This window comes from Drosophila obscura, unplaced genomic scaffold (assembly GCF_018151105.1).
Source record: "Drosophila obscura isolate BZ-5 IFL unplaced genomic scaffold, ASM1815110v1 contig_14, whole genome shotgun sequence".
NCBI classification, from domain to species: Eukaryota; Metazoa; Arthropoda; class Insecta; order Diptera; family Drosophilidae; genus Drosophila; species Drosophila obscura.
Genome location: NW_024542724.1, coordinates 2,293,261 through 2,314,797, shown reverse-complemented (window position 1 = coordinate 2,314,797; position 21,537 = coordinate 2,293,261). Strand labels below are relative to the sequence as shown.

Below are 21,537 nucleotides of genomic sequence, written 5' to 3'. Positions count from 1 at the left end.
CAAGGCCAGTCCACAATTAATACATTTAAAACTACACCAATTTGAGCTTATTTTTGGTTGGTCTGCTTTTGGGTTTGCGTGAGGTTGCGACTTCCGATTCATGACGCTTTCTCATTTGATTTCCTTGTTATTGGCATTCAGGCACAAGCTGCCCAAAATGGAGATCTGTGGGAAGGGAGGAGGAGATCTGAGTGAGTGCCTTTCGGGGATTGGCTAACTGCCTCGCAGCGTGGTGTCCCATATACACCTGTGGCATGAGTCCATGGCATGGGTGAAGCTCTCGTCACTGCAGTACGATTAATTTCTGATGCCACTGTTCCGGTCTCTGCATTACATTTACACGGACCGAATGTGACAATATTAGAGGTGGTTTGCGGTGATAGCGCCTGCTGGTTTTTGTTGCTCCCTCGCCAGCACATACTATTTGGTGTACAGGTAATAGTGGTCCAGCTTTTAGTTGATTTGGACACGCAGCTCTTGCGGACCGATGAGATGCAAAGCTGCTGTAGATACTAAATGGAAGGTTGCGTTGGCGACTCCAAGTACTATTGTAGCTGATCGATTGGCTGGAATCTGAAGGGAACACACTCCTTGCCGATCTACAGCCACAGAAATTGATGATGTTACATGGCCAGCCGACAGTGGCACCGGCTTAGGTTAATCATCCATTATTTTCCTTGACAAATTGGTCAAAACAAAAAAAAACGGCTGCGAATGTACATGGTATCGATGGGCGAGAACTATTTCGTTTTGCAGCACTAGAAAGTTCTAGTTCATATGCCATCCGATACTTTTTATGCGCCAATAAAGCTATAAAGTTAAAACTGCTAGATAATATTAATAAGCCTTGGTTATATTTATTAGACTTCATAGCAAATTTGAACAAATTTTTTAAGAAATTCTACTTTTACAAATGCTAGAACTATGCTATAATGCGAAAATGTCCATACGTTGACAAACAAACAGGTGTTCAGATGACGTAACATTCCGAATCCACTTACGTTTCGATCCAGGCGTTACGTTTTGTGCTTCTTAATATACATTTTCTATTATATTTAATCAACATTCAATCTATTTTTTCAAAATGACCGCCAAACTCCATTTAGCGCACAAAAAATACCGACCTTTTTCGCTCTCAAGTCGTTGTGGTTTTTCCAAATTTCAGCAACATGGGGAAATGAATAGCAACATTGCTGTGCAACTTTGGCACGGACTGAGCAACAATCTGCATACCTTGGGAAAATTGATATTATGGACTTGCGATATTGTTGGTAATTTCAGGCTCCAATTAATGCAGAAACTACTTAGCTCTGTTTTAAAGATATTAACGAAATTTTGCAGCTTACGTGTACCAATAATAGTTATTAGAACCGGGATAAATGTATTTATAAAACACAAAACATATGCATTTATAGGTAAAAAACATCTCAATCTAAGAAAACTGCATTATTAATGTTTCAATGGAGCTTAAAACAATAAATTTAATATCAATTAAAGAAAATACGATATACATACGCATAGAAGAAACTTGGTTGACCAGCAACACTGACGTCACATTTAGTCAACATTTACGTTTTATGCTTTGGCCGTTTGGGTTGAACCTTAATATGTAAATAGTCCAATGAAACGAACTTCTGAAAACTTGCCAATCTTTTAGAAAATTGATGTATCTATCGGATAAAATTATTTGTTTAGGGCTGAGAGAGCCAACTATCTAGTAATAGTAAACTGAATATTAGGAATATCAACGCATCTTGTCGTGTCCTTCAGAATACTTACGGTATATTATTTAATCAAGTTCCAATTTATTTGTTTATATATAAAGATACGCTTCAAAATGACCGCCAGACTCCACTTATCGCATAAAAATATCGATATTATTCACTCTCAATTCGTGGAGAGTTTGCAAAACTCGCTCTCAATTCGTGGAGAGTTTGCAAAATTTGCTCTCAATTCGTGGAGAGTTTTCAAAATTTGCTCTCAATTCTTTTCAGTGGAGAATAGAGTGTTTTTGTGGAGACTTTCCCCTCATTTTCGTGGTGTGGCAGCAACATTGGGAAATGAAGTAGCAGCATTGTTGTGCAACTTTGGCACGGAATGATTGTTGCTCATTCGGTGAATCGCAATAGATGGTTCAAGTTTAACCATGTTTTCGATCACACTGACACGCAGAAGGACATTTTCGAGACCTGTGTCCGGGGTAAGGTGAAGAAATTGCTCGATGGCTACAACGTGACCATCCTGGCCTACGGACAGACCGGCTCGGGCAAGACCTACACCATGGACACGGCCTGCAGTGGTGTGCCCGACGACAATATGGGCGTGATCCCGAGGGCAGTGGACACCATTTTCCAGGAGATTGGACTGCTGAAGGATGAATACGATTTCAGTGTGAGCTGCTCTTTCGTGGAGCTGTACCTGGAGCAATCGTTCGATCTGTTTTCGCCCCGAAAGAGTCCCGTCAAAATGCACGAGTCGGAGAACCGAATTCTGATGCCTGGCCTGACCCAGCTGCAGGTTGGCTCCGCCCAGGAGGTAACCAAACATCTGATATGGGGCTCTGCCAAGCGCACAACTGCATCTACGGCGATGAGCAAGAAGTCTTCCCGATCCCACGCAATATTCACAATTACCATTGTGGCCACCAAGTTGGCTGGCGAAGGAGCCAACTCCGTGACGACGTCCAGGTTCAACCTGGTGGATCTGGCCGGCTCGGAGCGCTGCACCAAGACCTTGACGAGGGGCGACCGGTTCAAGGAGGGCGTCAACATAAACAAGAGTCTGCTGGCCCTTGGCAACGTGCTCAACGCTTTGGGCTCCAGCAGAACTCCGGCTGGACACGTGTCCTACCGACAGTCGAAGCTGACGCGCTTCCTGCAGGAGTCGCTGGGCGGCAACTCCATCACCTTGATGATTGCCTGCGTCAGTTGCTCCGACTATAATGTGGCAGAGACCCTTAGCACCCTGCGCTATGCGAATCGAACTCTCCAAATTAAAAATAAGCCGGTGATCAACATGATTTCGCTTTTGGACGAGTTCAGCATTCAGCAGCAGCGCAGTGAGCTGCAGGCCACCGGAGAGTCCGAGCCAAAGAGTTCCACCGAACCCGACATTTCGGCAGCGACTGAAGACCAACAGAGTGGTGGTGGTGGTGGTGGTGGTGGTGGTGGTGGTGGTGGGGATGATGATGGTATTGTCGAGACCCTCATGGAGCAGGCTGATGAGATAAAGCTGGCGTATCACGATCTGCAGCTGAACGACGGTCGCGGGGACGAGGTGCCAGAGATGCTCCACTTCCAGCCGGAGCAGATCACCAGCGAGCAGTTGCAACTGATCGACAATCTGCGCAGCCATAACCAGAGTCTAGAGCAGAAGCAACTGCTGTACGACTTTGTCTGCTGCAACTACTCTGAGCGAGATGGCGACGACGAGGAAGCTGGCGCAGATCTCTTGGCCAAGGGTGGCGCTCTGCTCAATCAGCTGACCAGCATGAAGATGCAGGACACCTCGGCCGAGGCACGAGCCAAACAGTTGCAACTGCTGCAGGAACAGATCACCAAGCATCTCACACTGGCCAACGAGCTGATGATGCGCAAGGAGGACCGCAAAAGTTTGAGTGAACTTAACGCCGAAATCAAATCCATAAATGAATCAAAATGGAAGATTATCCAGCAGTACCGCCAGTTGAAGATGGCGAGCAATATGCAGCTGCTCCAGGTGGAGAGCAAGGACCCTCAGACGGAGAGCACAGCGAAGGGAAAGACTAAGAGCAAGGCGGCAAAGAAGGGAAAGAAGATGAGAAAGTGCGAGGAGGCCCAGGCCACCAAGAAGCGGCACAGCCATCCATCGACTCAGAGCCAAGTGAAGGCCATTGAAGACCATAGGGACGCTTCCAACTGGATCGATAACGAGTTGAATGTCATCCTCGCCCTGGTGGATGCTGAGCACAACATGAAGGATCGGCAGGCGATTGCCAACGAATACAATTTCGTCAAAGAAAAGTTGTTAAGCGCGGACATGGACGAGGCTAAGAAGCCCAGATGGCTGGGCCAGATCGAGGAGGAGCACGAAATGCGCAACGCCCAGATGGACGTTTTGCAGCAGAAGGCGAGCATCAAAGACTTGGACAGTCGCCTGCGGGGCTTCACTTCACTGAACATCTACGAGTTGGGAGAAATCCACCAGAAGACGCTCAATGCTCTCGTCCTGCAGCGGCGCCAGCAAGCGGTCTGGAAATACGAGCAGCAGAATCTGGACGCCGAGCAGAGGTGCCTGCTACAAGAGAAGGATCAACAGATCAAAGCCCTGACCGAGCAACTGTTCCAGGCCCATGAACATAAGGAAGAGCTGGCGCAGAAGCTGAGCCTCCTGCTACGCTCCCACGAAGCCCCCCAACTGATGGACGGACATTGCAATGAACAGTCCGATGAGAGCAGAGGCACAAGCCAAAAGAACGAAGAGTTCTGTCAGCCCACAGGCAAGTACCAGGCTCCAGGCTCCAATTCAACCGAATCTTGAGTTTTTAACTTAAAATTTCCTTTTTTTCCGATTGAAATTGTTCCCGTGTAGAAAGCGAGAAGCAGGCCAGCAGCAGAACCGGCAAAAAGGGTTCAGAAGAATTACCACTCGCCACATCGGCAATCGAGGATCAAGGCGGCACCAGCACCCCTTCATAGAAACACTGAACAGGCGAAATCGATCTTCAAGGAACCATTCTCTTTGCATACATTTCTTTCTTGCAGAGCTGCCCATCGTTTGCTCCTTGTCTGTCCATTAGACCCCGCGTGGTGTCTGCCTCCGCCCGATCTTCCTCCTCAAAGAAGACTCTTCGACAACCTCATATATTGATTTGCATTTGGATTTGCATTTTTCGTAAATATATTTTGTTAGCAACCGGAACAAGAGGTGGGTGTTTTAATCACAACACAGAAATTGAATTGCCAAAATTATTTTATGCGTTCCATTAAACCCCTCGTAAATACACGCAAATAATTTTGTTGTTTAGTGGACGGCTTTTTTTAAATTAGTATATCGTTATTATCTTTGTGTGTCGTGGTTAATTGCAAACATTTGGAGCTCGTTAATTTTAGCCGCGACTCCCAGGTTTTTCATACCGGGAATTCCGTAATTTTGAGGATCCAATTACATCCAATTACAATTGCAAAGCAAGTCCAAGCAGTCGAAGAATCCAGTGTATATCTGAGACATTTTGAAAGTACTGTGAGTTTGATTTCGGAATATATGTATATATATGTATATACATTTTAATGTGTGATTTTCGTAATTAACTTTTCAACTCCAAATGTGGTTCAGAAATTTCTCTCTCTCTCTCTTATGTTTCTGTAAATGGAGCGCGTTTTATATTTTTGTTAATTGCATTTGACATTGGAAATTTGGGAAGCCAACTGTGATTGTTAAAGCCTTATTATTAAAGCCTCGGTAGATGTAATGTAATGTAATAATAGTTTCTACTGACGAATGTGTAATAAAATAAGGTTCAACTGCTGTTAAATGCTGAAACGATTCTAGTTTTCTCCATTTTAATATTCAGCTTAATATTACCAGCTAGCTAGGGCTGCAAAATGTTGATCCATTTCGTTGGCAGGTATTGACAGATATTGTCCCAACGACAGGGCTGTTTTTTTTTTATTATTTAATTGTACAAATTTTAGAATTTAATTTGTAGAGGTATATTCGTCTTTCAGCATTAACTTAACTATTAAAATATCATTAAAAAGACTCATTTTATAACGGCTAAGGTCTTATCATCATTTGAGAAAATGTAAGCGAGATCGTGTAGTCATAGTTCTTCCAAGTAGCCCAATGAATGCCGAATTTTTGAGAGGGAGTTCTTTTACCATCGTCATAATATTTTCCATTGAGGGAACTGTAACAATAAGAAAATTAATACGATAAATTCGTCTGAATTCACATTCACAAATATGAGTACCTGAGAGAGCAATTCTTAAACCACCAACCACCTGCATGAGCACTGGCGCAATTGAAAGACTCAGCCAGGTCATTATCCCGGTCCAATGTGGAAAACTTCATGTCTAGATGGTAACTAAATGAATCTCCGGCCGTTCCTGAATACTCTCCCAGCGATTTCAGTTTGTAGGCTTCATTTTCGCTTCCTACTTTGAAATCATCGTATCGAGCATATTTTGTGGTTCCATTCACATATCTAAGTTGGATGTACAGCTCGTGAGGCTGGGCCAGGGTCATTAGATGGATTGTTTCCAGTCCCAGGAAGAAACTTCCCCGTTCATCTCCAAATCCATTTTTGTAATCCGTCCAGTTGCGATTAAAGTCAACACTTCCGTTGATACGCCGTTGAATGACCGTCCATCCCTTGACCTTCATCTTAAAAATGTCATCTGAGCCACTATTGAGTGACGAAATCATCTTCACATCCTCTCTGAGATTCTTGATTTCTTCGACTTTCACGATGATTTCTTTGTCTTTCCCGTTGATTTCCCCTACTTTCCCTATGATTTGCTTTCTGAGATTCTTTATTTGTTCGTCTTTCTGCTTGATTTGATCGTCTTTCAGCTTGATTTGTTCGTCTTTAACCTTGATTTGCTCCACATTGTTTTTTATTTCCGTCTCACTTTTTAGTAGCTGACTCTGCAAATTGTTAATGGTAAGCTCCAGTGAGTGTATCTTTTCGACTTTCATTTTATCATTGTCATCCGTTGCCTCTTTTAACTTGAGAACATGATCGATTAATGGCTGGAGTACTGAGAAACAATATCCATGGCACTGCTCCGGGAAGCTAACATCCTGCGCCATTTCGTATCCACTGGCAAGGGAGGACATCCCCTGCAGAAACATCCAAAGGATAAGGACCAGAAATGTCGAGAACTTCATATTTCACTTGACTCTCGCACTGTCGATGCAAAACTGAACTGATTTCCAATTCAAGTCCCATTTAAATATATTTATTGTTATCACTTTGCTCATACGACATGCTTAATACAGTATACATATGTACAAGGGCGTAACCAGGATTTCGCGAAGGGGCGGCACCCCTTTCACATGAAATCACTTAAACAACAAAAATGTCATTCAATTAAAATTGGTTTTTCTTACCAAAAACTATGCTTAATGGATGGGGGCAGCTTCATCCCTCCCAGCCTCTACCTGGGTACGCCCATGTACGCATATATTTCAATTTTAAACTAATTCTAATCTTTTCATATATTATGTATGTACCAAAATATGTCTTTTTATATATGTATATATTTAAGTTGTTCGCCGCTTCCGGCATGGACTCGAATTATAATTAAATGGACCAAGGCCGGGTATGCTGAATATCTTATAGCTGTCGTTCTTTCATTTATGAAATTGCATTAAATGAAATTCCATATCACTGCCATTATTTCCATATCCTCAATTTAGAACAGCTACTATACAAGAATTCAGGGAACTTATCTGTCATAGAATCAATTGCCTAGCAAGAGTATCTGAAAGTTGTTAAAGTTATTCGCTTTCCTCATTTTAATCGGTATTTGCTGAAATCTCTTTAATAGTGACCCGGACTTTAGCCTCTTTAATGGTGCTATTTTTCCCCTAAAATCTTATATAGAATTAATTTATTTCAATATTTATTAGATTTCTTCAAATCTAATTACCGCCGCATAGAAACAACAATGAAATTTTATGTTTCAAGGCCGATGCTTGGGCTCTTGTGCCTTGTGCAAATCCATTTTACTGTATACCGTTTGGCTGCAAGCCAATAATCTTCGATGAGTTATGTTGGGAATCATTTGTTGTCCTGTTTTCTCGCAGCGTATTTTTTTTTCTCATTTTCTCTCCTAAGAAATGTACCATATTAATGTGTTTAAAAATCTGAATTTAATTGTTTAAACCATTAGTTTCTAGAATGGGGTTCAGTCTATCTCTAATATTCATACAAGCGAAACAAGTGTCCGGAATGCCACCGAATACCCATTAAAATGTTGATAATACGAGCAGACACAAACACCAAAGATCACCAATTTTGATCCCTTCTTAGGGTTTTTCCCAACATATTCGTACAACTTGACAAACAAAATAATTACATTTTTGATTGCACATCAAAGAAGCCATACCAATGGCTATGACGCCTCTAACTTATAATAAATTCATCCAAATTGTTTATAGAATAAAAAATGAGTGACTTGGAAGTTCATGATTATTTATATATTAATCGTATGCATATTTTTAAGTTGCAAATGTGTAGTGTAGTTAGCGTGTAGGTACCATGCAAAACTTGCCATGCCAGACTTTGCCATAAAAATACCATTTTCAAATGACCGCCAATTTCCATTTAGCGCACAAAAAATACTGACATTTTTCGCTCTCAATTCATGGTGGGTTTTTAAAAAATTGTTCTCTTTTCCGAGGTTCTGAAAACTAGCCAATCCTGAACAAAATTCATTGAGGAATTGAATTATTTTTTTAGAGCTGAGAGGGCCAACTATCTAGTAATATTAAACTGAATATCAAAATTGACGAATTTCATGTCACAAAATATAATGGTATGGCAGCTCGCAGCAAGTACGAATTGCACGAGTCTGGCAACGCCACAAAAACGTATCAAAATATCGATACTATCGATAGTGGCTCACAAATTAATGAGTCTGGAGAGCGTTTCAAAATTTGCTCTCTTTTCAGAGGTGAAGAGAGCGCTTTCTTGGGGACTTTTCGTGGTGCGAGAAACATGTATCTTACGGGAACGCGTATGGAATGACGCAACAATGAATCAAGATACATTTGATTTGTATCGGAAAAAATTCAGCAGCATGTAGAAATGAAGAGGCAGCATTGTTGTGCAGCTTTGGCACGGAATGAGCAACAATCTGCATACCTTGGGAAAATGGATATTATGGACTTGAGATATTGTTTGTAATTTCAGGCTCCAATTAATGCAAAAACTATTCAGTCTCTGTTCTAAAGATACTAACAAAGTTTTGCAGCTCACGGGTTCCAATAATAGGTATCAGAACCGGTATAAACGTATATATAAAACACAAACATGTGCATTTATAGGTAAAAAACATGATAATCTAGGATAAAATCATAAATAATGTTTCAATGGAGCTTGGAACAAAACATTTAACATCAATTAAAAGAAATAAGGTATACAAAAGTACATACGCATAAAAGATACTTGGTTGACCAGCAACACTGACGTCAACATTTACGTGTTATGCTTTGGCCGTTTTTGTTTGAACCTTATTATGGAAACAATCCAATGAAAAAGAGTTCTGAAAACTAGCCAATCCTGAACAAAATTCATTGAGGAATTGGATAAAATTATTTGCTCAAGGCTGAGAGGGCCAACTAGTTAGTAATATTAAACGGAATATAAAAATCGAGGAATATCATGTCACAAAATATCATGGTATGGCAGCCCGTAGCAACTACGAATTGCACGAGTCTGGCAACGCCACAAAACGACGACACATTCGATTTATGTTGTTTTTGTTTCAACCTTAATATGTAAATAATCCAATAAAAAAGACTTCTGAAAACTTGCCAATCCTGAACCAAACTTATGTATCTATCGGATAAAATTATTTGTTTAGGGCTGAGAGTCCCACCTAGCTAGTAATATTAAACGGAATATCAAAATCGAGGAATATCAACGTTGAATGTTTTGAAAAAACAATCGATACTATCGTGATAGTATCGGGCCCGTCGATAGTAGAGGCTAGCAGTAAAATATCGATAGTGCCATCGATGGTTTGACACCTCTAGGGCCCAGTCGCCACAAATTTTGTTGGTTTTTTTGGACGCCGGTCGTGTGGAGCGCACTGCTCTGTTTTTCAAAAATTGTGCTGCAAAGACTCGTGCCGCGCCGCTAAAACATGGTTCAGGCAAAACAACAACACACAAGTTCTCGACCAAACTGAAAACAACAAGTCGTGCGTGCACGTCTATAAAAATGTGTAAACAGCTGTATTTAGCTCGTTAAAAAATATTGCTTATATGCTTTGGGGATAAATGATATTTACTGAGAGAGGCAGAAAAATACATTCCCAGCGTGCCCTTCTCCACCCTAAAAAGGGACTGGAATGTAGTGTTTATGTGTATTGGTGCGGTCCAGTTTTGTGTATATCAAAGTCCTTTACCTTTTTACCGAGTGTGTAGGAAAATTAAGAAAAACCCGAGGAAAAGTTCTGCTTGTTGGAGAAAAGTGTGTGGAAAAAAAGCAGAAAGGACAACGAAATTAGTCATCGGGAGGCAGCGCAGCCCAGTGCGGCGCATCCTGTCCGCTTGTGGTGTACGTGTACGTGTGTGCATGTGGGGTGGTGTCTATTTTCGTCGTGCCGCCGGTTTTTGCACAACAACAAAAACAGCAGCCGCAGCACCAACAACAACAACTTGTTTGTTCCATGCTTCAACGCTTCCCGAGCCCTTTGCCACAGGAGTAGGAGGAGGAGGAGGGTGTTAAGGAAATCGAGAGAATGGAGCGTAAATTTACGCGCGGCTTGAATAAGCTTAGCTCGGCGGTGCAGATGAGAGAGAATGTCTCTCAACTGGTGCGTGAGAGTGCCGTTTTGGTAAGTAATCGTTGTTTTTGCCGGCAAATTGTGTCTGTAATACATGACTCATCTTGTATTAAAACTCCTTGCACCTGCATATCATTCCACTCAAGGTAGATTCAGTCGAAGCTGCATACCCTTTTCGATATATGTACCTTGATTCTATTCATGCTGGCTGTATCCTCATTCACTGGCCCCCATTCTGCGCTCTCTGTTTTTGTTTTACAGTTTTATTTTGGTACAAAACTGCACATTTTTTTGTTGGTGTTTTGCTTCGTGTGGGTGTGTCACTCTCTCTCTCTCTGTCCAGCACCTAATTTTTTTTTGTTCGTAGCTGTGCGTGGGATCAGAGAAATATATTAAACCGAAATGATGTACATAGAATTTTGTCTATATTTTCTTTATTCCACGGAATTTCCCACAAATATTTCCCCACCCTCCTGTCCTATTGCAACACACACACAATCAGAGGCTCTTTCGTTGGCAAACATCCAAAATGTTTGAGTTTTAATAGTATTTTCTTTTCACTTAGCGCATTTCATCGTCAGATCATAAGTTTTTATAAGGAAAAATATTTCATTCACGTTCCATTGCATAAGCCAAGTCATCGTAGGCTTGGGTGTGTACGGGGGCGGAGCAAGAAGACTCGTTCTCAAGTGGAACTTCTGTTTTTATTAGAGATGGGAGCGGGCATGGCATGATAAAGATTTTTTGATGAAAATGAGATATGATATGGAATTGCTTAGTTTTTGATGTACCTCTTTTTGGTGTAGGTATGTTGTGGTTTTGGAGCATTCACGACACGACCCATCCCTAATTTCTACTCTTACTGCAGTTTTGGTGGCTACTCTCAGGTGGGACTTTTTGCATCCACTCTTCCTGCTGCGTTCCTGGTCTCTCTGTTTTTCATTGTTGAGTGGAGTTGATTTGATTAGATTCCCACCAGAGAGCCTTGACAAGTCAAGGCCGTGAGCTTATTTACATTCCACAGCATCCACTTTTGTTTATATTCCGTGGTAAATGATAATGAGGTGTGCCTAAGAACACAAGACAGTGGTAATTCCCTAAAGTGTAGGATCACTGAGGGTAATTTATGTTGTTAAAAGAAAATGTTATGTTTGCTTAAGGCTAATCAAGGGAGTTGCTTAGTTTGTTTAAGGCTAATAAAAAAATATGTTTGTGTTTGCTTTCCAACTATATTTAGCCTGTAAAAATTCCACTTCCTCTTATCGATGTTTGTCTGTGAACAAGGCGTGTCTTCATTTTTTGGGTGCCTCACCCACGTGTAGCAGTCTCTTCTCCTTTTCCCACACATTATTTCCCCACTAATTGCATTATAGACCAACGAAAATCATATTAGAGTCACCATTATCCACGCTTCTAATGTCAATTACCACTAGGGTTCTCTACTCTCCACCACCTCTCCCTGCTCCAATGCTTCTCCCATAATTCAATTAGTGCGTAAAGTGAGAGTCGAAGCCAAATGAACAGCAACAATCAACTCTGTTGGATAGGCAATCAAGCCATAATAAGCAGCTGTTGATAGATAGATACTTGGATAAATACATCAACAAAAACCAGAAAGAATGGTTCGAATTCGAGTCCAAAGTATTGGATACCCTTGCTGATCGATGGTCGTCGCTACAGCAGGTGCCGGCGAAGTGTAATTTTTCTCAAATGAAATATACCCTTTGTACTCTGTAGAGTATTCGAGCAGTACCGACTCTAATGATTGCTTGATGGTTGAGTGGCTTATTGTGGGTCACAGTGGAATGTCATGGGGTTTTGCACATCCTAAAATGATAGAAAATTGCTCCATGTCTATTTTAGGGGACATTTCTCTGTCTCTTTAGTTTCCTCCTGTCATCTCCAGCTCCAACACTAATTAAATATTTCGTTATAACCGAACAAATGTTATTCACTTTAATGTAGCTCATAGGGTCATAAAATAATGAAGTTAAAGTTAACAAACATTTAAGTTTCCAAAAAAAAATTAATTAATAAAGATAAAATGTCTTGGCATACTTTAAACAAAATTGTACATTAAATTATTTTTTTTGGTTAAATGTGTTCTTTTTGCCTGTATAAATTGTTGCTCGAAACATGTGCCGCAGTGTTATGCGATATCGCAGAGTAAATATCATTTGTGTGGTTTACATTAAGCAAAAAATTTACGAGGGGGGAAGGCAGCCCCCTCCAAAGGTCTGAAGAGGTCTGGAAATGTTTTGCATCAGCAAATTTCGACGTTATAACGCGAGGAAATATTTGTGGAGAGCAATTTACTATATATGTTAGCGTTTATATAAGAAATAAAATATCTTAACTCACGAACTGCAATTTCAAGGCCCCTGGAATAGCATTTAACTAACAAAAAATCAATTAAGTTTAACTCCAAACATTAGAAAGTTCTTTGAAAGATCGCTTAACTTAACCTTGTTTCATATACCTACTTCCGTATTGTCTTGGCACATAATCCTCTAACATGTGTAGTTCTCACATAGTCGATAGATTCCCTAAATATTCCCGAATGATTTATGAGACATGGCTCTTTGTATTCCCCCATTCAGAGAAGCAATTTTCAAGGCAGCCTCCTCTACCTTTTTGGGGCATGACCTCATCTCTCAATAATGTTGAGCATCAAAAAAACATAAATAAATGTACATAAAGGTTCCTTATATGTCAACAAAACAAATCCAAATCTTGAATCAAACGAACTGTTGCGAAGATCTCTCGGAAGTTTTCTCAATGTCTCAACGGGTGTTCCAAAGAGGGGGAAACCGTTTGTGCTTTTTATTCGGATGATTGTAATACAAATTATCAGTTGGTACACGTAATGCAAACCTAATTTGTTTACAATATATTTTTTTTATGGTTTAATTATGTTTAATGTGTCACAACGTTCGAAGACAAGTTGGTGGGGGGTTTCCTCTGTTTAATGAGTTGTTTTATTGTATTTGAATGCTCTATCTCTGTCTGTTTCTCTCCCCCTGTCTCTCACGTGTGAAGCGGCGACGGCTGAATGAGTGGAGACTGTGGTGGAGTGTGGGGAATAGGAAGTGGAGTAGGTAAAATGGTCATGGCTCAAGTGAGTTTGTTTTCCTGCTGTTTGGTACCGTTTAAAGTATTGGGGTGTATACGGTTTAAGTATATTGGGGTTTGCCCACAAGGGAAGTTGAGGAATATTTATAATGAAAATTCCATATGCGCCATACATTGTTCTATAATTATTATTTATTATATATTTTAAATTTGTATTTCTTGTTTGAGTGAATTTATACGATATAAGAATCAGATTTTTTGTCTTATTCAATAACTCACGGCCCATTAATAAACCTTTGCTCACAATAATTCGCATTTGCTCACATAGGCGTGCAACAAGATTCTAGATTCATTCTAAAAATGTATACATACATATGGTATATAAATGGTAGATACATACACTTTTTTTTCTTCATCTAAATTCATACATAATATATCCATCCATTCTACATATTATATTAAAACGTTATCAGTGCAGGTCATCTTGTGGTCGAACCTTTTTTTAATTCTTTCCAAATTTTTTTTTTCTGCTATTGTTATTGCTGTCGCTGTCGCTTTCGTTGTTTCTATTGTTTTCTACCTTGCTCTTTTTGCGCATCTCCTCTTTATTGTTTATTTTCTACGTGTTCCGTATGCCCGTGCTGCTTCTATTCTATATCTCGTCTGTTGGTCACAGTTTCCCCTGCCGTACACCCCACCTCATCTCTCGCCGGAAACATCGTTTCCCAACTTTTATTTTATTTCAGCGCTTGTCTGACTTTTTGTTGTGACGTTTGCTGTTTAATGAGCGCTACTTTCGATTCTGTTTTTTCTGTCCCTTGACTCGTACCTGTGGCTATAGCTATGGGGCGGTATCATACATATCATGGTCATCTATGCATGCCTCTCACTCTCACCTGATCATCGAATACTAACCCCAACTCCTAATTCGCTAACTTTTCTCTGTATCATTTTAGAGAAACAGAACTGGGAGCTATCAGCGTAGTCTCTCTATTGCGGTAAAAATAATATATTATTAGTGAATGAATACTATAGTATACATTATTGTGTAGTTAAAGCATTTACAGTGAAATAACTCATGGGGTTACGCATACAGTTTGCTTAGAGGTAGAACTCCCCCTACTTGTGATAGTTGAGCTATCCATTCAAATTGGCCTCCTGGGGTGGACGCCTACTGTTTGAGTACTTTGGCACGAATAATTTCCATTACGCTAAGCGATATACAAATATAAGTTGAAAATAATGAATATTACGTGGATAAGGCTTATATGGTTTCATGGTTACAGCACTAGTTCCCATCTTGCAGCTGCAGTACATTAATAATTCCAAAGACATGTACATATTTAGTTATTTATAAGTACATATGTATACAGAAGTATCTATGCAAGTTCTCTTGATAAAAAACCTATGATTCCTGCAGTTACAATTATAATTGATAGTTTCCTGTACGGTTCCTTTGTAGACCTATGTATGGGGTGAGACCTACGCTCCGAGACCTTTCTTAGTTCAAATGAAGAAGTTCGCGTCCTAGAAATGAAAAAAGAAGAGATTAAGATGAAAGATCTTTCATTCAGGAGAGCTCCTGTAACATAGAATGGATGAAAGAGATTACCGCTTACTAGAGATGTTAATTCCTTTCCCAGAGATTTCCGCTTAACGGAGTTCTCACTGTTAATCATTATATGTACATATGTACATACATATATACAGAACAATTCCAGTTGAGTGCGTGCCTTGCACCGAACGACAATAGCAATCACATCAACAGCAACAACAGCGCCAGAATAAGCGGGTGACCTCAATGTGTCCTCCTTGGAGCCGGTAAAAGTTTTATCGATTCCTTGATCTGACCTTAGACTCGCCTTCGCCTCGTTTCGGGGGGGTACATAATCTACACATCTCTCTGCGTTCTGCGTTCTGCTCTCGCTCTCCTTATCCTCTCTGGGCTATGGCCACGCCACATGATTAATTTTAATATGTCATGAGCATTTTTAATTTGATTTTTCACATGAGATAAACTTTCTTTTTGTATGCATATTTTCTCCACTGGACAAACTAGGAAGAAGCTTCTGATGATGATGGCGCTGTTTGATGATTATTTAGTATGTTTATTGGCATCTAACGCCTCATATAGCCCCCCACCGTGCGACAGCCCATGTAAATATTGACATTGAAAACGTGCTACAACCAGAACCAGTAACTGAACACGATTTATACGAACCCCTGCATCAAAAATAAGCATTGAAGCATCATCGGAAAACAGGTCTTGAAGTGAAAATGAGTCGGGATTTTAGTAAGAGGAGGCACTTGTTGGGTGTAAGGGTATATTGGATGAATGGGAAGAGCCTAGTGAGTTGGTAGTTATTTTTTGATTAGGATATATAGAGTAATCTGACTAACCTTTGAAACACGAAGATTTTTCTATAGTAAATAGCTTGAGGTTTCCAGAATTTTAAAGATTGTTGGTTTTTTATAGTTTAAGATAATGTTACTACCACCTGTCTACAAAATATCAATAAGATTGGAAAGATATTATATCAAAAAAATAGGAAAGTAAACAAAAATGTTCTATTGTAGGAACTGGCACATCTTCTCAACTAAATTATCGAAATTTTTTTTTGTTTGTAGTTTGTTTGACTACCGCTTTCTACAGAAGTCTTTAAATACGTGTGGTGTCCACAATTTTAAAGTTATAGAACTGATAATTGGTAGAATTTTGTACAAAGCTATTATCAACCTATCAACCGAAAATCATTAACATCGGATAAATATGTTATATTAATACATAACATAATACATAATACATGATAAGAAGAAACAGCGACTTCTTCTTCATAAAATGATATTCTACTTACTTATGTATGTACATTTGGGTATCCCCTAGTCGAAATATTGGAAAACACTCCTCTTATGAGTTTTTCTTTTCGCCTCATCAGGTGGAACAACTATGGAACGCTTTTTCTTTGCACATTTAATTTCATGGCTTGACTCATGGACACATGCCCCTATCAAAAAATATCCGCCCCGCCGGCTACGCTCCAATTGAGTTGCAAATTGCCGTGGTGGACCTTCAATTGTTCAAACAATTGTTGCTATTAAATTGAATTGTTTAAATTTCGCTCTCGTTTGTCCCACAAACAAAAACCCACACACACGGCACTGCCAAAATAAATAAATGAAAATTGAATAAATAAAAGAATAAATCTTTGTGCTCTTTGTCTGGGGTTTATTTTTATGTCTATTTATTGTTTATTCTTTACGAGAATTTCACCTTTTTTGAGCTGTTAAAAAACAAAAAATAATATTTTTCTTTACCAAGAATTTTCTCCTCTCATAGAAAATCAGGCTCCCCATTGCAGATATTTTTATGCACTGATAAATTATGGTATAAACCACAGACAAAATGAGAATTGGGGGGAAAACTGTGAATGAAATGAATGCCAATTGGCTTGCGAGATACACTTTGTAATGGTTGAAGAATATCTTATGAAAGGTGCCAAAAATCAAGTGCTGGATCATGGTGTTGTGGAGAAACTCTCACTAAACAAAGTGAAAGGTGTAAGACATTAAAGAGATTTTCAATGGTTTTTCATCGTCTCGTGTAAGCCGTTGTCGTAAGCTTATGAAAAATAGAAGCCGGGGAAGTTCACAAATGTTTTTGAAGGGTCTTTTGTCTACTTCGTATGTTTTAGGTGGTTTCTCTTTCGATATGGAATGAATTGGAAAGTCTTTGGAGGTATTTTATTGGGGAGATTATTTAGGAAATATTATTATTATGATTGGAAATAATGAATATTTGATTCAGGCTATCCTAATCATCCTTTTAATAATATCGGAGGTAAATACATACATATATACATACATGTATATGGGTTTAATTGGACATTTTTTGGGGGTCTTCCTGGGCAGGTGTTAGGATATATTTTTGGGAATGTTATGTGGGAATAGTATGTTGTGGTAGCTCTAAAATTTAAATGATGAGAAATTGAAAATAATATTTGTATATAGAGAATAAAGAACCATTTCGAAATGCCCAAAAACATTTCATAATTCCACAGCCCAACCCTAAAACAAAATATTACATGTTCATAATGTCTATGAAATCATTGAAAAATGAAACTCCAACTTCAGCCACGCCCACCCACACACGATACGCCCACAAAGACACACCCACAGTGTAGCACAGTGGGGGGCTGCCCCCAAGGCTTAAAAAAAGCTTCTTCAGTGTTTTGTATGTCCGCCTCCGCCATCCCCTGTGAATGTTCCACTTGATACCGTTCAACTTTTTCTGTTGTTTATTTGCGACAATTATTGCCGACAATTGTAATGGGGAGTTGGAGTTGCTAAGAGTGGAGGTGGCTGTTTGCTTTTGTTGCTGCTGCTGCTGCTGTTGCACTTTGCTCTATTGCATAATGAAAATAATCAAGAAAAGAGCTGTGAAAGCAAAACGAATATTTAAGTACCCTAGAAGATGATGATTTATGTACAACTGTTTAATTTTGATTATTATATTAAAATATTTTTGAACATGGTCAATTTGTTAAGATCCGTCAGATACTCGTATGTACATTCGTTTCGAATTATTCGAAGATTTATGATGATGAAATATTTTAATACTAAACTACCATCGATTCTGCCTAAAAAGCATCACTCAAACCAGCTGATTTAAAGTGCAAGAATATAAAAAATGCTTTTAATTTGCAAAAAATTATGGAAATTTTTGGATTGTAGATTTTGGATGCCAGACACGCGAGAACGTCTATCACTCATGGAACCTTCCAATCATTCCAATCTTCTCTTCTGAACAAACTTCTGCTCAAAATCATAGCACCTTGTGACATAGGGTATCGACATAACAAATCAATTGTTGAAGAGCACAGTGGAGGGGCTCTTTACCCATTCGCCCACACCGCCACAAGAGTCAGACATTTGCCATTCAACTTTGTATTCATTTAAGTTGTTTACAGCAAAATGATTTGCACCTACTTACAATGCTCCTCGTCCTCTGTATGGACAGAGAATTTGCATTGAATCAAATAGAACCGATTGTACTTATACTGCCAGACTCTAGGGAATATTTTTTATGCAAATATCGTTCACTTTTGGCCAGAAAAAGTGTTAACCAGAAAGGGTGGAGAGAGCAGTAGCAGGGCGTGAGTCAGTTGTTAGCACTTGCCAGACATTTTTCTACAGCTGACACAGTTAAGAGCAAAATCAGAACAGAAAAAAAGAAAAGTTATTAACAAAACGAGTAAACTAACTAAACTAATTAACTAAATCCCGGCTTCCGTTTGGGCCATAAACAATGTCAGGTCTCTGTGTGTTTGGAGTTCTACATTCTATAGCTATATGCTTGAAGTTCCCTGCAAATAGAGCTCCCCAACGGATTGCTGCAGAGTTCTAGAGTTAGTGGCATAGTTCCATTGAAGTTCATTCCCATTTTGCATACGAGAGAACACCATGCCATATGCCATATGTGCATATATGACGATGTCAGTAACCTTTATTCTTAGTTTGCTTGTTCCTAGTTCTGTTCTTTGTGTTGTGCAACGTTTTGTCAACGAAAGCCTTTTGTTTGTTTGAATAAAGTTGGAACTGGGATTCCACTACTGCCCTCAAAATAGGGAATGGCACCGAGAGATGTTGCTCTATTTGTATCTGACAATGTGTTGCTATCTCTTTTGTGTCTGGAGCTGAGCTTAAATGGTTCTTCAAAGTTCAAAGTTCTTTTATGATAGTTGAAAAAAAATGAAACTTTGGATACGTATGCTAATTTCTCCTTTGATATGATATTGATTAAACATTTTAATTGAATTATTAGAAATATGGGAGAACAAAAACGTTGCTAAATTGTAATTATCTCTGTAGAAATTCATAGATTCTTTATGAAGGAAAAAAGGGACTTGATTGCTTCACTCAAAGTTCTTCTCACCCCATGAAAAGACGTATGTTTATTACGTGTTTTTTTTTTGAGAATAATACACACAAAGACTTCTGCCAAAGTTCAAGCTCCTTTGTTTCCAGCTGAGTACTTATAATACTGATAGTCATACTACTAAGAAACGAAGTGCAAGCATTCACTTTAGAACATATGTAGCTAGCAGTCGTGGTTCCTTTTTTGTTTCTCTCTAAGTTTTTACCATCTGTCATGACAAGTGCGAGGCAAGTTTTGAGATAGAGATCCACCCCTACCTGCATTATCCAACAAATAAACTCGTTTCTTTTACAAACATCGATACCAAAAGACAGAGAACATTCGCTAGTCATCGACTCCAATACCTATTCCGACTCTTACGTTTAATTTCGTATAAAATATATTGTATAGGTTACATTAATCATAAGCTCACATATTTACCCGATATACTTGTATAAAAGTAGAGCCGCGGCGCTTGCTGCGCCTTACAACGTTCTTGCTGGTTTTTTGCTGTTATTGTTGAACTGCTCCGAAATTCAAAAACGCCTGCCCACTGTTGATCTACTGCCTTCTCTAATTGTAATCAAATTTCTCTTCCTTCTCGTGCAAAAACGTTACGTACGAGTATGAATGATATGAATGATATTTGATGCCAAATTTTGCTCTTCCAACTCGTTCCCCAACTCTTTTTTGAACGGTGTAGTAAACGCCACAAAACCATAAAGATTAGCCTTCCTCATACTGTTGGTTGTTCTTTGAAACTTGTTTTCTTACCACTTGTTGTATGAATAGGTCCCTCGAATCTCTGCCCGTTTTGCCCTCTCTTGCCACTCGAGAAATGTCAAGCCAAAGATTATGGAGTTACGGGTGTGGCAATTTAGCTTTTGGCCAAAGAGAAGAGTTTATTGACCCCGCAAAAGACCTCTCTTTTGTGTGTGTAGATCTCTTTAGATGTCCATAATCCACAATTGAGCAATTAATGGGAAGATACTTGAATTTTATTATGGCCATTCGGTGTGTAATTAACACATATTTCACACTCGCCAACCATCGACAAACATCGGGAGAGACGGAGAGACCCGGCAACAGTGGCGGCTACAAATGTAATTAGTTTGCCAGATTCTTGCTTTGAATGTAATTGAAAGTGCTAAGTACTCTTTTTAGAAAGTTGCCCCCACAGCCAATAGCCACACATGGCAGAAGAATCAACCTCACATTTCCTGCCCTCCCCTCTGGTTGGTGGCACCCAATTTTCCACTGAAAAAACTGCACTGAAAATGTCAACTTTCCAGTGGCATCATCCAAGTGGCTTCAACAAATGAAGCAGATATGTATCTTCGGTGCTATCTTCAGATGTCTGTAATTAAAGAAACGACACACAATATTCTTGCAGCAGCAAGCAGCAGACAACAAATGTTTGCAGCCACCGCCTCAATTGTTGTGTTGTCTGCTGATTGGTATGATAGATACCCTGACTTTTACAGTAGAGTGAGAGGATATTGTTTGTTTCCTTGAGATGTTTGTAAGGCAAAGAAGGGGGCATTTTCTATACTCTATAGAGTTCTTGAAGAATATGTATATGTGAATCGCTGAATTTATGTCTTTGTCTATGCAAATCCCTTACGTTGCAAATATTTATTTAAGACTCCCTCTCTCTCAGTGTGGCTTAGCAGCAGGCACCTTTCATGTATATTTATGTACTCGGAATGTAATCGTAAATATGTGTAATCAAAGTCCATGAAAAAAAATGGAATATAGTCAGTAAAACTATGAACTATCGATCTTCAAGGGTATCCACAGATCTGGCCCCCAAAGCTACTCTTTTTTCTTGATTGTTTCCACGTTTTTCTTGAAAAAATGTGTGTACTCGTACGATTTTCTTTTCGATGCCTTCTGGCTTTTCTTTTACTTTCTTTTCAGAGCGCGCTTCGTTGTTTAATTACGGGTATTTGCTCTCTGAAGACAGACATTGTCAAGAACTGAGGCAGCGAAGGCCTACGCCTAGGCCTATGTCTGCTCGCGCACTCTACTCCTATATTATTAATTTTCGTC

At 39.5% G+C, this 21,537-nt stretch overlaps 3 protein-coding genes across 3 annotated transcripts in view; 2 read left to right on the top strand and 1 right to left on the bottom strand.

Moving 5' to 3' along the window:
- The first annotated feature begins 2,097 nt into the window (after window positions 1-2,097).
- Window positions 2,098-4,898, top strand: LOC121403771 (chromosome-associated kinesin KIF4A-like). The gene is made up of 2 exons (XM_041596363.1): window positions 2,098-4,477; window positions 4,570-4,898. Exons 1-2 carry the CDS (start codon window positions 2,098-2,100, stop codon window positions 4,674-4,676), a joined length of 2,487 nt encoding a protein of 828 aa, XP_041452297.1. The 3' UTR covers window positions 4,677-4,898.
- A 912-nt stretch (window positions 4,899-5,810) lies between these two features.
- Window positions 5,811-6,792, bottom strand: LOC121405523 (fibrinogen-like protein 1). Its single transcript, XM_041596362.1, has one exon. It carries the CDS (start codon window positions 6,790-6,792, stop codon window positions 5,935-5,937), a length of 858 nt encoding a protein of 285 aa, XP_041452296.1. The 3' UTR covers window positions 5,811-5,934.
- A 2,989-nt stretch (window positions 6,793-9,781) lies between these two features.
- The window catches only part of LOC111077739 (dedicator of cytokinesis protein 11), a 29,999-nt gene continuing 18,243 nt past the window's right edge, over window positions 9,782-21,537 (top strand). The window contains 1 exon segment of the mRNA XM_041596150.1: window positions 9,782-10,550. Coding sequence (XP_041452084.1) covers window positions 10,455-10,550 — 96 coding nt within the window. The 5' untranslated portion in view covers window positions 9,782-10,454.

Excerpts from the sequence above, each read along its gene's own strand:
- LOC121403771 (XM_041596363.1), top strand. The coding sequence starts at position 2,098 with ATGATTGTTGCTCATTCGGTGAATCGCAATAGATGGTTCAAGTTTAAC. Across the intron at positions 4,478-4,569 it reads AGAGTTCTGTCAGCCCACAG|AAAGCGAGAAGCAGGCCAGC; the intron begins GCAAGTACCAGG and ends GTTCCCGTGTAG.
- LOC121405523 (XM_041596362.1), bottom strand. The coding sequence starts at position 6,792 with ATGGCGCAGGATGTTAGCTTCCCGGAGCAGTGCCATGGATATTGTTTC.